The sequence below is a fragment of the Mastigoproctus giganteus genome, chromosome 5, assembly GCF_048544385.1.
Source record: "Mastigoproctus giganteus isolate SK-2022 chromosome 5, ASM4854438v1, whole genome shotgun sequence".
Lineage (NCBI taxonomy): Eukaryota > Metazoa > Arthropoda > Arachnida > Uropygi > Thelyphonidae > Mastigoproctus > Mastigoproctus giganteus.
This window is the reverse complement of record NC_143579.1, coordinates 92,519,853-92,534,369: the sequence shown is the minus strand read 5'-3', so window position 1 is coordinate 92,534,369 and position 14,517 is coordinate 92,519,853. Positions and strand designations below refer to the sequence as shown.

At 33.6% G+C, this 14,517-nt stretch overlaps 1 protein-coding gene across 1 annotated transcript in view; it reads left to right on the top strand.

Annotated features, from left to right (window-relative positions):
• The window catches only part of l(2)k09022 (HEAT repeat containing 1 homolog l(2)k09022), a 447,482-nt gene that overhangs the window by 291,463 nt on the left and 141,502 nt on the right, over window positions 1-14,517 (top strand). The window contains exon 30 of the mRNA XM_090374601.1: window positions 4,823-4,996. Within this exon, the coding sequence (XP_090230727.1) occupies window positions 4,823-4,996 (174 nt within the window). The remainder of the gene's footprint in view (window positions 1-4,822; window positions 4,997-14,517) is intronic.

The following is a 14,517-nucleotide window of genomic DNA, read 5'->3' as shown; positions in this document are numbered from 1 at the left end:
GTAAATATATTGTGAGATGAAAAGTGTTCCACGACTAAAAAAGTTTGGGAACGTAGCTCTACAGGGTATAATATTGGACATCTGAACAACCTGAAAGTGTGAATTCCTTCAAGAAACTGTCTGGTAATTGGTGTTAATAATGTCTGGTAGGCTTAAAAGTAGATTAGCAAGAGCATTCAAAGAGAAGATTGAGCATTTAATGGTAATAGGCCATCCTTGTCATCTTATTAATTTGTGTGCTCAGCTGAAAGAGGGTCTGCATGCCTTTCTATGAAAGTGGAACAATTGGTAGAAATTTACTATAATGCAGTGCTAAAAGGAAAGATAGATCTTAGCAATTTCAACTGATGCATGTCACTGAAGTAAAGAAAGTTTTGAAGTATGTGATATATGTTAGCTGTCTTTGGTGAGATGTGTAACTAGACTGGAAGAAAATGGCAAGCCTTTTGACTAGCTTGTTTAAAGAAGAGGTTAAAGTGATGAGAAAAGCAATATGAGCATTTTTTTGGTATTACCAAACTGAAATGTACAACCAGTAATCATTAATGTGTGCATTCACTCATATTTAAATCCAGCCAAAAGTTTTGAAAAAGACAAATTAATGAATTCAAGAAAAAGAACTGGTAAAAGCAATGCTAAGCGAGATAAGCAAGCCGGTAATTCCTGGCATATTATCTTCACTCATGCAGAAAGTCGGTTTGTGTTTTGCTCTTCTGGCTTGAATAAATAAATTTGCTTTATGAATTCTGGCTTGAATAAAGAAATTTGCTTCATTCAAGCCAGAATTCTCTTTCCATTTCCCAATTCTTTTGAATGTTATGCCAACTTTTGAAACTTAAAACATTGTCTTCAATCTAATATATCTCCAATTCGTGATAATTCCAGTTCCAGATAAAGTATTAGATGAAGATGTTTTGCAGCATCAGTTTTGTCACTTTCACATACTTCCAGTGTGAGAACCTATCAGACATGAAAGAATTGATACCCAATGCAAATAAGAAGCTTGAAATATAACATATTATCCCAAGTCATGCTTGGCATTTTAGCAATTGTTCATAGCAGTTCAGAGTGTGAGAGAATATTCATCCAGGTCAGAAGAACAAAAACTGATTTCAGATCTTCTCTTTTTGGTGAAGCTTTTCCTTAACCCTTCGGAGGTCACGGTCCCATTAAGAAAGTAGTGACTTGCAATGTATCTGTCAGATATGTCACCAATTTTTTTATTAGCTTTGCATTTTTTAATTGGTTTTACATTCAAAGTGTTTTTTTCACACTCAAACTCAAAAAAAAAAAAAAAAAAAAGGCAATTAGTGGGTGCACTTTTAGCAGGAGCCATGGGTCAAGATGTTGTTGGTTTGTTATTTGGTTTTTAGGAGCATTAGCAACTAAGGCCATGTTGCTCTGGGGATATGCAGTGGTCATTCCCTGACCTTTCCACATCCTCCATATTTGGTGGTCACGAGCTCAAACCCCGGTCTAATCAAGAAGCATGTGCTATGCACTGCTGCTCCTGCCCACCTAGCTACGGAAGCGCCACCAGTCAAGCACAAAGGATTGCAAATACATGCAATGTGAATCTAAGAAAACAAACTATGTGGTTGTAAAAAAAAAGCTGTACATAATAGGTAAAAAAAAAATAGTTTAAATTTTTAGAATTAGCACTATAAGTACCCCATGAAACACCATTGCATATTTATTGGAAACATCAAAATCTGTTCAGCCCAATGCAATTTAGTGTTTAGGTTTCTGGTGAAGATGTGCAGCTATAAGAATAGTCTTATATTTCTAACTTGCAAATTTTATATTTAAGGACCATAAAATTGTTTTAGAGAAAAGGACAACGACAACCTATAATTTATATTGTCGAAACATGGTTGCATAAGTATAGCATGTTGTAACAAATGATGTCAAGAAATGTAAGATTGGAAACCAAGTGAAACAGCGAGAAAACAATTTCAGGAAAGTAAAGGCTCACATCTAATTATTGTTCATTAGAGACAAAGCTATCATCTGAACTGGATAATAGTTTTGTCTCTTATGCTTTTCTTATATTTAAAGCTGCCCGACAGGCGACTATCACAATGAAATGAACTACCAATTTTGAACATTATATATAGAACAGAAATTAATCCCCCCACCCCCAAAAGTATATTAGTCATAGATAATGCCATGTATTACAGTGTTTTGTTAGAAAAGAGTCTAATATCTAGCAGGAATGGTTGCAACAAAAGAAAAACACCTGTATACCATATGATCATAATAGGCTATATTATGAACTATACAATCTAATTAAATAAAATGAAACATCTAGTATAAAAATGGATACAATATTAGAAAGATATGATGTCTGTACTTTGTTTGCCCCCTCCTTCAGTTTTGCTACAGGCTGGCCTTGATTAATGCGATTAATTGTTCCTGCAAGTGCATCGTGCAAAATGGAATCGCATTAATCAAATATAATAATGAATAGTAAAAATTATAGTTGGTCTTTGACCTTCAGCAATGTCCATAAGAATTTTAAAAATACCTTTTAGATAACTTTCTGTATACCATGTAAAAGATTATGAAAATAATAATAGAAATAAATGTTTATTGCATAAAATATACAATGAAGAAACTATTTGTTACAGAAATATTTGAACAGAGTCGGCTTTCTATTTTGCATCAGTCAATTTCTGATAACTGACAAGAATTTTCTCTCAAACCCCCCCCCCCCTTTTTTTTTTTTTTTAGATTTTCTGTGATACAAAAGATTTCATCTAGTTCTTTTACCGTTATTTCCTATGTTGTAATATTTTCATCTGGCTCTTTAAAAAAATTTTTTTTTTTTTTTTTTTCCATTTAAAAATATTAATTTTTAAATGCAAGTCTGCACTTGACTTTATTAGCTGGAGACAAATGAGTAACACTTCTGCTGCTACTCTGTAATTTCTGCTTCCGATGGTTGATGGAACACACTTGAGGCGGGCAGCAGGGGAACGCTTGTTTATTGTCCATCCGATGCACAGTAAGCTTAGTGCATGAGCCATTTTGCATTATAGCCAAAGTAGCTTATGTGCCATCAAACCCCCATAACAACAACCACAACTTAGCGCATGATTCAAATCCTTTTCAACTATCACATAAAAAAGATCCCGTTAACTGGAAATTTGTAAAGTGAAAAGTGGTATAATTTTTTCAGATAGTGGTAACTGAAAAAAAAAATGTTAATTGAACTTGCATATACGAGGCCTGGCTGTATTTGTCTTTTAAATTAGATTACGTTAGATTGTTATTTGAACAAAAAGTTCTGAAATTGGCATTTCAGAATGGGATGAGTGCTGCTAGCATATTATTGAGATTGATAAAACATATATGGATCAATAACCTCTTATTGGTGAAATAACAGAAAATTTTGCTATACAGTTAATAATAAATGAAGAGGAATCCGTATTTGATAAAGAAACAGAAACTGCAAATAAGGAGAAAAATGATTTCCTGGCATGAATAAATTTTTATTAAGTTTCAGTTAAAAAAGAAAATAACTTAAAAAGGCTTAATGTTCATACATTTCTATATCAGTAGTAAAAAGTATTTTTTTTTTATTAACAGTTGTTGCAAATGCAAACACACACACACACACACACACAACATTTTTATTTTATTGATTTCGATTTATTTTTTATCAATAAAATAATTAATCTTAATAACCTTAAATTTCAGATGACTATCCTGAAACATGCAATAAAATAATAAAAATTCAATTAATTGGATTTTTATTATTTTATTGCATGTTTTAGGATAGTCTGAAATTTAAGGTTAAATTTGAGTTATTTTATAACTTAAATTTTGCTTTTGTTTTTTTATTTCAAAGGACACATTTTTAAATTTATTAAATTTACAGGCAAGTATATAATTTATATAGTTTAAATATAAATTTCAAGTATATAGTTTAAATTTATTAAATTTACAGGCAAGTATATAAAAAATTTGATTTGGTGGGCCTGATAGTACACATAAAATTATAATATATTCCTTGCATTTGTACTGATAGTTTAAAGGTTCAGCATTTGCTCCCTACACTGGTGAGTATGGGCTTGCCGCACTCAGGGTCTTGAACTGGATATCATCATTCTTCTCTTTCTTGGTGATTCCCTTCTCTCTCTAAGGGTAACTCAGAAATTTTTTTTGGCTAATGCAGCATAAGCTTCAGGCTTCCTTGCACTATATGGCCAGTAATAATAATAATAATAATTAAACATTTGGACTTGCCCTGCAGTTACATATTATGTGCATTTCAAGCCACACCCTGCCAAGCATGTTGCTGATTGCTATAGAAAGAAAAGTGTCCATTTTTCTCTGTACTGTATGAACATGTAAATTTGTAAACTGTTCTTCATTCAAAATGTGTTTTCAACTATCACATAGATAATAACCATATACATTCCCTTGTATCTTTTTTTGTGTACCTTTTCTCTTGTATCATTTTTAGTGTACCCTTTCTCACTGGACATTTTTATCCATATAATACTGTTTGCCTCCTAAATTCATAAAATAATTAAAAAAAACCCCTATTAATTACATTTACTAATTTTATTATTGATAAATCAAATCTTTGAAATACCAGAAAGGTTAATGCTTAATTTTTTGTTCCCTTTAGGATGAATTACTCAATTTAAGTTCCAGTAATCACCTAAAGACTGCAACAGATATTTAAGATATTGTTTCACAGATACACTGTAACTCTAATGCCATTAGCTTTTAACTTAAAGATAATTTATTTAGGTTGGAAGTACCTCACCTCATGCCTTCTTAAAATGTTTTTTTCTTTTCATATTCCTAGGTTGTTAATATGAATTCTAAAAAAGCAGAACATATGGGACCATTATATCAAAGAATGCTTGGAGCAGTTCTTCAGTATATTCAGCGAGTATCACATATAATTCAACAGAATGTTGAACAAACTTTCAAATTCTGGAAAATGCTTCTTCAAAAACTGTATGAGTTAATGGACAAGGTATTTTATTTTATATATATATAATTTAATTTAATATAATTATTTTTAATTAAATTTATTAATTATTTAAGTAATAAATAAATAAATTAATAATAAGTTAATTGATTTAATTAAGTTCTGCAAACTGCAGTGCCTGGAGAGTAGGCACCTGCAAGGTCATCTGATTGAGGTGTATAAGGCCTTGAATGGGTTGAACAAGCTGAATGCTGATGTGATTCTTCCTCTTGCTCGGATTAAGAACCTGAGGGGGCATAAATTCAAATTGAGGAAAGACAGCTGTAGAATGGATGTGTGGAAATTTGCTTTTAGCCAGCAGGTGGTTGATTGGTGAAACAGACTTCCATCTTTTGTTGTGGAAGTTGATAGCCTAAATAAATTTAAGGCTGAGCTGGGCAGGCATTTGTAATGAATGGGAGGGGTGAAATGGGAGCATTTTTTTTTTTTGGCTGATAATTTAATTAAATTTTTTTTTTTTTTTTTTTTTTGCAGGTTACTACCTTTCAATTTAACCTACATTTTCTCATATTTCTGTTTCTCATATTTCTATCTTCTTCCTTTTGGCCTTTGGCTTTCTGTGTGACTTGCACTGCCATCTTTATCTGCTATATTTATTACAATATATATATATATTATTAGTAAAATAATAAGAGGAGTTTACCTCAATATGGTGCGTAGAACACTTCCGTATGATACCCTCCAAAGAAATTAAAAGAAATTAAAACGGAAAAAACGAAAAAATCGACAACTTACCGGTACATTAGAGTAAAATATAAATAATTAAATAATCAATTTAACACAATTCAAATCAATTTAAAACAATTAAAAATCAAATTAACGCAATTAAAAGAATCTAACGAAAATATTCAAAACGATTTTCCTTCCTGAAGCTGACAATGCTTTTCATTCCTGTGAAAATTCAACGCTTTTCGACCGTATGTCGTGATCACAGGAATGAAAATTCATTCCTGTGATCACGACATACGGTCGAAAAGCGTTGTCAGCTTCAGGAAGGAAAATCGTTTTGAATATTTTTGTTAGATTCTTTTAATTGTGTTAATTTGATTTTTAATTGTTTTAAATTGATTTGAATTGTGTTAAATTGATCATTTAATTATTTATATTTTACTCTAATGTACCGGTAAGTTGTCGATTTTTTTCATTTTTTCCGTTTTAATTTCTGGAGGGTATCATACGGAAGTGTTCTACGCACTATATTGAGGTAAACTCCTCTTATTATTTTACTAATATTATTATCAACGTAGAACATATTGAGTAGTACAGCTCTGATTCATACTATCTAATATATATATTATAGATTTATTTTATTTTTTGGTATTTTATTATTTTAATTAATTTTCCCTAAACACAAAAGGTGATATGAATTGATTGAGAGTTGGGAAGTTGGAAGAAATTTATTAACACTGAATTTGTAGGTGTTGTAATTTTTCAGAAATATATACCAAGGAAGGTTGCTCTAGAGGAGAGAAGTATGGGGAGTAAATGAAGAAGAAGGATTTGGTTCATTGGAATAGAACTGTGAATGAATGAATGAATGAATGCTGGCTAGTTAATGTGTTTTCAGATTAGTTTGGGAGAAAGAATTAGAATTAAAGATGAATTCAGAAGACCAATGCAAAGTGTAAAAGTGGAGATACCTTTAGATAAGCATGCAGTCGAAACTTAATGTTTGGGATGATTTTGTAAGAAAATTATAATTGTTAACATGAATGTTTTAGTTTGGGTGGATTCAAGGAGTTTTAGAGTGGTTTTAAGTGCACTTCAGATGTAGCTTTTTATTTAATGATAGAACAGATTTGTGATTTGTAGAGTTATGAACTGCATACAGAAGTAATTCTGTATTCATACAGAAAAGTAATTCATTTATTAACTAATCAGTGTTATTACTAACTACCAATCTGAAAACATGCATCTGACACTTGCTTTGTATCCACTGTTATCTGTCATTTGATAGTCTATCAGTTAAATATTTTAATTTTATGCATGCAGAGCTTGTTTTCATCTAGGTACAAGCACATTTTTTTACTCATTTTAATCCTTATTAATATTAATTTAAGATATTTTTTTATGAATGTAAAAATATTTGTTTGCAAGTACAAGATCAGATTTGCTCATTTTCGTTTTAAAAAGCATTAAGAATTATGTTACAGCATAATTGTTTGTCGTTTTTTTTTTTTTTTAAGTATTTGTAGAAGGATAAGAGAAATTTACCTCAATATGATACATAGAACTCTCCAGAAATTAAAACGTATAAAAGATTAACGCAAAATGATTACAGTAAAAAATTAATTAAAAAGTTTTAACGTAAATTTTTAAAAATGATTTTCCTTCCTGAAGTTGGCAGAGCTTTTCAACCGTATGTTGTGATCACAGGAATATAAATTACGGAGTATGCATGAGTTGAATCTTAAATAGAGAGATTATTTGTCTTCATGCATGCACTTTTACTAAAAGACCACGAATCAGAGATTAGATATGGATGGTGAACGTTAGTAGAATTTTCATGTAATTTATTTTATTTTATTTATTATTATTATTTTTTTTTTACTGTAATCATTTTGTGTTAATATTTTATTCATTTTAATTTCTGGAGAGTATCATGGAAGTGTTTTGCATATCATATTGAGGTAAACTTATCTTATTCTTCTACAAATATTGAAATCAATGTAGAATGTATTGAGTGAACATCATAGCTCTGTTATAGACTATCAAAATTTTTTAAGATCTATTTTATATACATAATTGAGAAGTCCATAAAATCTCTGAATACTGTTTCCTATAACTTTTTCTATAGAGACAGTGACATACAAAGTTTCCTATGAGGGCAAAGATGACATATTTCCAAACTGTGATTTGTTATTTGGTCTCTAAATCAAAGTGATGAATTCATGCTGATAAACCACAATAAATGAACTTGGTGTGCAAATTCTGACATGTTTGATAGACAAGATAATGCTTTAGATTCTGGTTTTAAATGTCATTGTCTTTAGGAATATACCAGATTCACATTTGTATGCTGTTTAAAAGGTCAATGCATGACATGTTTACATTGCAACAAATATATGGTGAGAATTTAGTAAAACACTGGCAAGTGTAAAAGTGGCATAAGCATTTTCTTGAGGGCTATCAAAGTGTCAAAGATGAATCATGAAGTTAATTACTTTAAACTTCAACAACTAGTGTAAAGATTGAGCAATAACAGAAATGGTGAGATGCAATAGATGTCCTCCACAGGATGCTTCAAATCTTCCTCATGTTCCTCAAAATGTGAAAGCAGTAACTACTCTGAATATCTTGAAAATACCAATGTCCATGAGTGAACATACAACATTGCTATATCTGTTCTGCAATGCAATTAGATATCCTCGTGTTCATAGTGCCCTCCATTGAGATCATGCCTCTTTTAAAATTACAAAAATTTCATAATCAGTCAAAGGATAAATCACTGGCAAACCATCTGGCAAAATCAGGAAGGCAACAAACTCCTTCAGATCAAACCAAATCTCCGGTCTTGGCAATCCAGTTTCTGTTCAAAGAGTAAAGAAGTTATACTTACAAGATTAAGGTTTTATCTTCTTTTTCTCCCAGATCCACCTTTCTGCCCAAGCTGTCATATTAAACTCACAATCCAGCATATCATGATTGACTGTCATCTTTATTATAGGAACAAGCTGAAAAAATGCTGTTAGTTAGATCAAATTGTGTATGTGTCTAGGGATTAAAGTTTTATAAGTGTGACCCGCACTTATAGGCAGAAGGATATTTTGTAGAGATGGTTCATTTGAAGAAAGGTGGTGCAAGTATTTTTGTCAGTATTGAGGATACCTTAAGGGTTCAGAGAAATTGACAGTTAAGGGGGAAAGGGGTGCTTTGATCCACATTTATCTGAAGATATGGATCACCTCAAGAGTTCCTGTTTGTAGCTGCAACAACCAATGTTGGCAGGATGTTCTGGGATGTGGCGATGTTACAAATGAGCAAGAAAATAAAGTTAAGGTAACAAGTCTAAATAACTTCAAGGGGCGTGTCAAGGCAGTAACTGTAGAAGAATACGTGGTCTTTTAGTTCTACAGAAATGTTACAAGTTGTGTCAATAAAATGGCTGAATTCAAACTCCTGTTTAGGATATAATAGGACTAACAGAAATGTTGTGCCACCTGGAAATTGGGGGTGATGAGTTTCACGTATAATGTATTTAGGGAAGATAGAAAGGGCGATAGGGTCATTCTTCTTATCAAAAGTAGCCTGAGCACATTTTGTGCTCAGGCTACTTTGCTGAGTCAGAAGTTACATCTGTCAGCATAGAATATGTGTGAGGTGGGTTAGTAGCAAGCAAAGGTATGATGAGAGTGGAAGTAATCTACAGACCATAAGATTGTGAAGAGTAAAACAAGAATCTGCATGCAGATGGAATGGGCAAGCAAGATGAATGTTTTATTATGGGTGACTTCCGTCTGCCCCAGATTGATTGGAATAAGATGAAGGGAAACTCACCATCGGAAAAATTAATTTTTTTAAATAAACTAGTTGATTATTATTTGTACCAGCATGATAGAGAAAATACTAGGGGCAAGAATATTCTTGACCTCATCATTGCTCACAAACCAGATGACATCACTGGGCTTAAAGTACAAGAACCATTGGCAGGTATTGATCAAGCAGTCATTAGTTGGAAGATGAAGAATGATATTGCAGTAGTTAAAGGTAAATGCATGTGTTTTAATTTCATAAGAGGGGACTATGACAGTTTAAGGCACTATATGTGGTATCTATTAAGTGGGCAGATTGCCAAGTAAGGGTGAATACATTTGAATTATGGAATATTTTTAAATCAAAAATCATAGAAGCCATGAATGCATACATACCATTCAGAAAATGTTGCATGAGGAGGATGCTGAAATGGATGAATGCAGAGCTGGCCGGTCTAAGAGAGCAGAAAAAGATAGCATAGGATAGTTACAGAGTGACGAAAAGTACTGAAGCCTACAACAGCTACATGTTGATCTGTAATAGTATTACAGATAAGGTTAGGGAGGCCAAGGCAGCATATGAGGAAGCACTGGCTAAGAGAGCAAATAATGAAAATAAGGAATTTTTCATATATGTGAATACAATAAAGAAGAAAACGAATCAGATCAGACTCTTTTATACCTGGTGTAGCAAAGCCTTAGATTAACCAGCTGATGTTGTGGATGAATTGAATAGGTGCTTTGGATCAGTTTTTACTGAAGAGGCTGTGCAAGTGAGACTGAGCCATATGAAATTAGTGATTTTGAAATTGCAGGCGACTGTTTATTAGAAACAATTTCAAGCATAAAGGCAAGTAAGGCCCCTGGAGTTGATAGAGTATGCACAGTAATTTTGAGGGAGCTTGCCAGAGAGTATATTGAACCATTGAGGTTAATTATGAGGGCATCTTTGTACTGGATGTGCTAATGTATTGCGAATACATAAAGGTGGTTCTAAGAGTGAAGTTAGTAACTACAATAGACCAGTTAGTCTGACATTGGTGGTAAGGATAATCCTAGAGGCAATGATTAAGAGTATAATCCTGGGACATTTAGATAGAAATGGCATTCTGAAGAACACAAAACATGCTTTTTAAAGGGAAAATCATGTTTAACTAACCTAGTAAACTATTTTGACACAGTTACTCATCAGCTGGATGTAGAGAACAATATTGAAATAGGTTTTTTTGGATCTTAGCAAAGCATTTGACTCAGTTCCTCACAAGAGGTTACTGTATAAGCTGGAATATGTTGGAATTGTTGGAAAGATTAAGACGTATTGGTGGGTAGCTGCAGGGCAGGAGGCAGAGGGTTGTGATTAATGGATATTCTTCAGATTGGTGTAACGTCACAAGTGGGTTTCCCAAGGATTGGACCACTGTTGTTTCTGATTTTCAGAAACGAAGATGACATCAATGAAAGGATAAAAGGCATGATGGATGTCAGAATTTGCAGATGACTTAAAGATTTGTAGAGTTCTTAATGATCAGTGCCAAGCAACACTCCTTCAGAATGACTTGAGCAGCTAAGTTTTAATGCAGCAAAAGGCAAGGTTTTACACTTGGAGAACAGCAAAGATTTGTAGTAAATTCCACGTGCTGCCTGAAGGAAAGTGCATTTATTTTGAGGTTGCTACCTCAAAATAAATTATACACTTGGGGTTGAATTTAAAAAAATAGAGGAAGAAAGGAATCTAGGAGTTACAACATGGACAGATATGAAGTTTTCTGATTGGTGTAAAGAGTTGTAAGGTGGAAAGCCCTTGGTGTCTTGTCAGTGATTTTTCGAACATTATCCTGTAGAGATAGGGAGGTCATAATTCTGTTACATAAGCCAATTGTAAGACAGCATTGGAAATACTGTGTCCAAGTATGGTGACTTCATCTGAAAAAAAGATGTTGACCTTCTTGAAAGGGTCCAAAGATGGGAAACTCACATGGTGAGATCAGCAAACATTGACTGTATGAGGAGACTAATTATGTGCGATACAGAACTTGCCAACCAGGTGCCTTAGAGGGGACCTGATTGAGCTTTATAAGGCTCTGAGAGGTGTTAATAAAATGAATGAAGATGGAATTTTCACTGTTATAAAGAATTCCAGAATTAGGAGCCATAAATGCAAATTACAGGGAAGTGGTTTACACTAGATTCATGGAAGGTTTCTTTTAGCCAATGAGACATTGATTACTGGAACAAGTTGTGCCTTTGCAGTTAGTCGAGGTTGACAGTTTGAAGAAATTCAAATGCCAGCTGGACAGTTACTTTTAATAAGAAGGAAAGTACATAATTTGTTGTTTCTCTACTTTTTTTTTTTTTTTTTTTTTTTGTCAATGCATTAAAAGCCTGCAGCTTTCTTGAAAAGTTTTACTAATAGTAATAGTGATAGAGTATGGCAAACCATGTTGAGGGCATGCAGCCCAAAACACTCCTACTTTGAAGCAATTTTTAGACAACAGATCTGATATCCGTCAATTTTTTCACTTTAGTGAAAGAGTTTCAGTGCTATGTTTTTTGTTTTGTTTTGTTTTGTTTTGTTTTTCATAAAAAGCCTGCGGCTTTCTTGAAAAGTTTTGCTAATAGTAATAGTGATAGAGTATGACAAACCATGTTCAGGGCATGCAGCCCAAAACACTCCTACTTTGAAGCAAATTTTAGACAACAGATCTGATATCAGTCAATGTTTTCACTTTAGTGAAAGAGTTTCAATGCTATGACCAAATTTGATGCTGAATTCTATATTCTTGGAGAACAGTTATATTACACAAAATTTCCTTACTTTCTATGTGAATGGGACAGCAGGGCTAAAGCCAATCCTTGTATTAGAAAGGTGTCCGAAGAGGACTCATGTTCATGCCCAAAAATAAAAATGCTGTTAATGAGGAACTTTTCTCTCCAGACAAAGTGTTTCCGAAAATGGATAGAAGAGGCCCAGAACTGGGTGCCCATCCTGCCCTGGGGTGGGAGTAGACAGCTGGAAGTGGGGTTACCCATCAGGTGAAGGGTGGAAGGGAGCCACCCAGGTTGGGGGAGTGAGTGAGAGAACAGCCCAGGTGTAGGGATGAAGAATCATAGGGAAAGAGATCCCTATGTTGGAGCACCTGTGTTGGTGTTCTATCCCACACTGTTGGGGGGGGGGGGACAAGCCGTGCTGGCCAGTGTCAGCAACCCACACCATGCTGGCTAAGTAGCCATGGCATGGTGTGGGATTCATTATAGCCCCTGCCCATTCCTAGGAAGGGCAAGGGCCGTAAATGGTTCATCCACCAGGGAGGGGGGGGTGATGTTAGAGGAAAGGCAGTTTTGTTCACTCATGATCGTCATTCACTCTCTGCTTTCATTCTAGTTTTACAGCCTGTCCTCGTATAGCACGATAGTTGTGTTCCTAGAAACCCTCGTGCAATGCAAAATCGTGCAATATAAAAAACAGGCCCTATGGGAAAAGTGGGGTTAGGTGCCGACCACCCAAGATTGAACACACATTTGGAACCAAAACATTACAAACACAATAAATAATCGAGTAATTTTAATCATTATAAAATACTTACGTATTTTATAACGATTAAAATACGTAATAAAAATATAATATATATTTTTCATTATAATATAATTAATAAAAAATAATTTTTTATTATTTATTATATTATAATAAAGTATTTTTAGTATTTTTTAATACTAAAAAGTATTTTTTACGAATAAAATACGTATTTTATTCGTAAAAAATTTATTATATTAAATAAAATAGTCGTAATAAAATACTTACGTATTTTGTAATACGTAAGTATTTTATTACGACTTTGATTTTCTATCCAGATGACAGCCGTTCCAATTCTTGTCTTAATCTAATGGATTTTATTTACACTTTGAGTTGTTCCCGCTATGAAAGTTGTTTGTATTTTCTCCGCATTCTTTGTAATTCTCGGCGTTGCCTCATTTAGGCCTGTAGCATGTGCAATATAACATGGTCTTTCATTTTGCTCAAAGCGTTTCACAATTTCATATTTTTTTCTCTATCGACAGAGGCGGACTGGCCATAAGCCTTACCCAGGAAACCACGGTGGGCCGGAGGCCGGTGTGATTTTGGCCATAAACCGTAGTATGAGGCCACTATAACTTTTCCCGGGTAAGAATTTTTGATCCAGTCCGCCTCTGTTTATCGATATTGCTTTTTTTTTTTTCTCTCTGAATCTGCAGTGTCTTCACCAGGACGCTTCCTTTTCACACCTTTTAAGTATTTTACTAATTTTTAGGGAATAAAGCGCAATTACAAAACGAGGAGGCACGCTTAATACACATAAACAAAGCTGCGCGCGTATAGCAACTGAATAAACAACACCGTAAAGGCCGAGATACACTATTAACACCCCACATTTTACTAAAGCACATTTCTGGGGGTTACTACCATAAAACAATAAAAACAATTTTCAGTTTCGTTTCTGCTAGTGGAATCTGTTATAAACTGGTAGTAAACTCCATCTAATTGCATTTGCGATTATGTATACCGATAGCTGGAATTGTGTTGGTTTTTACGTTACTATGGTGAAATGTGTTTCCCCTTCACTGATACAAAACACATAAATACATTTTCAGAATCTTCTTCATTCCTATCGTGTTGTGTTCAGCCGCGTTCGACTGCCATTTCTTGTAAACACAAAGGCGAATCGTGCATAAGCGAATTCGGTTCGTGTTATATAAGATAACGTTCCCCTATTTATAAATCGTGTATGATTGAATTCGTGTAATGTAAACACGTGTTATACGAGGACCGACTGTATAATATTTTCTTACATTTTATAATGATTTGTGCTTTTTTCTTACCTTTCTGTTAAGTTATAAATCCCCCCCCACACCCAACATACACATCCATCTTTTTTCTTACACTGGGGAGGATGCAGTGGTATACAATGTACTTAATTATATAATATTGGTGTAGATACACCAGAGTTTACCCATAAATTTAAACTACATATGTAGTTCAAATTTATGTCAAGGCATCGT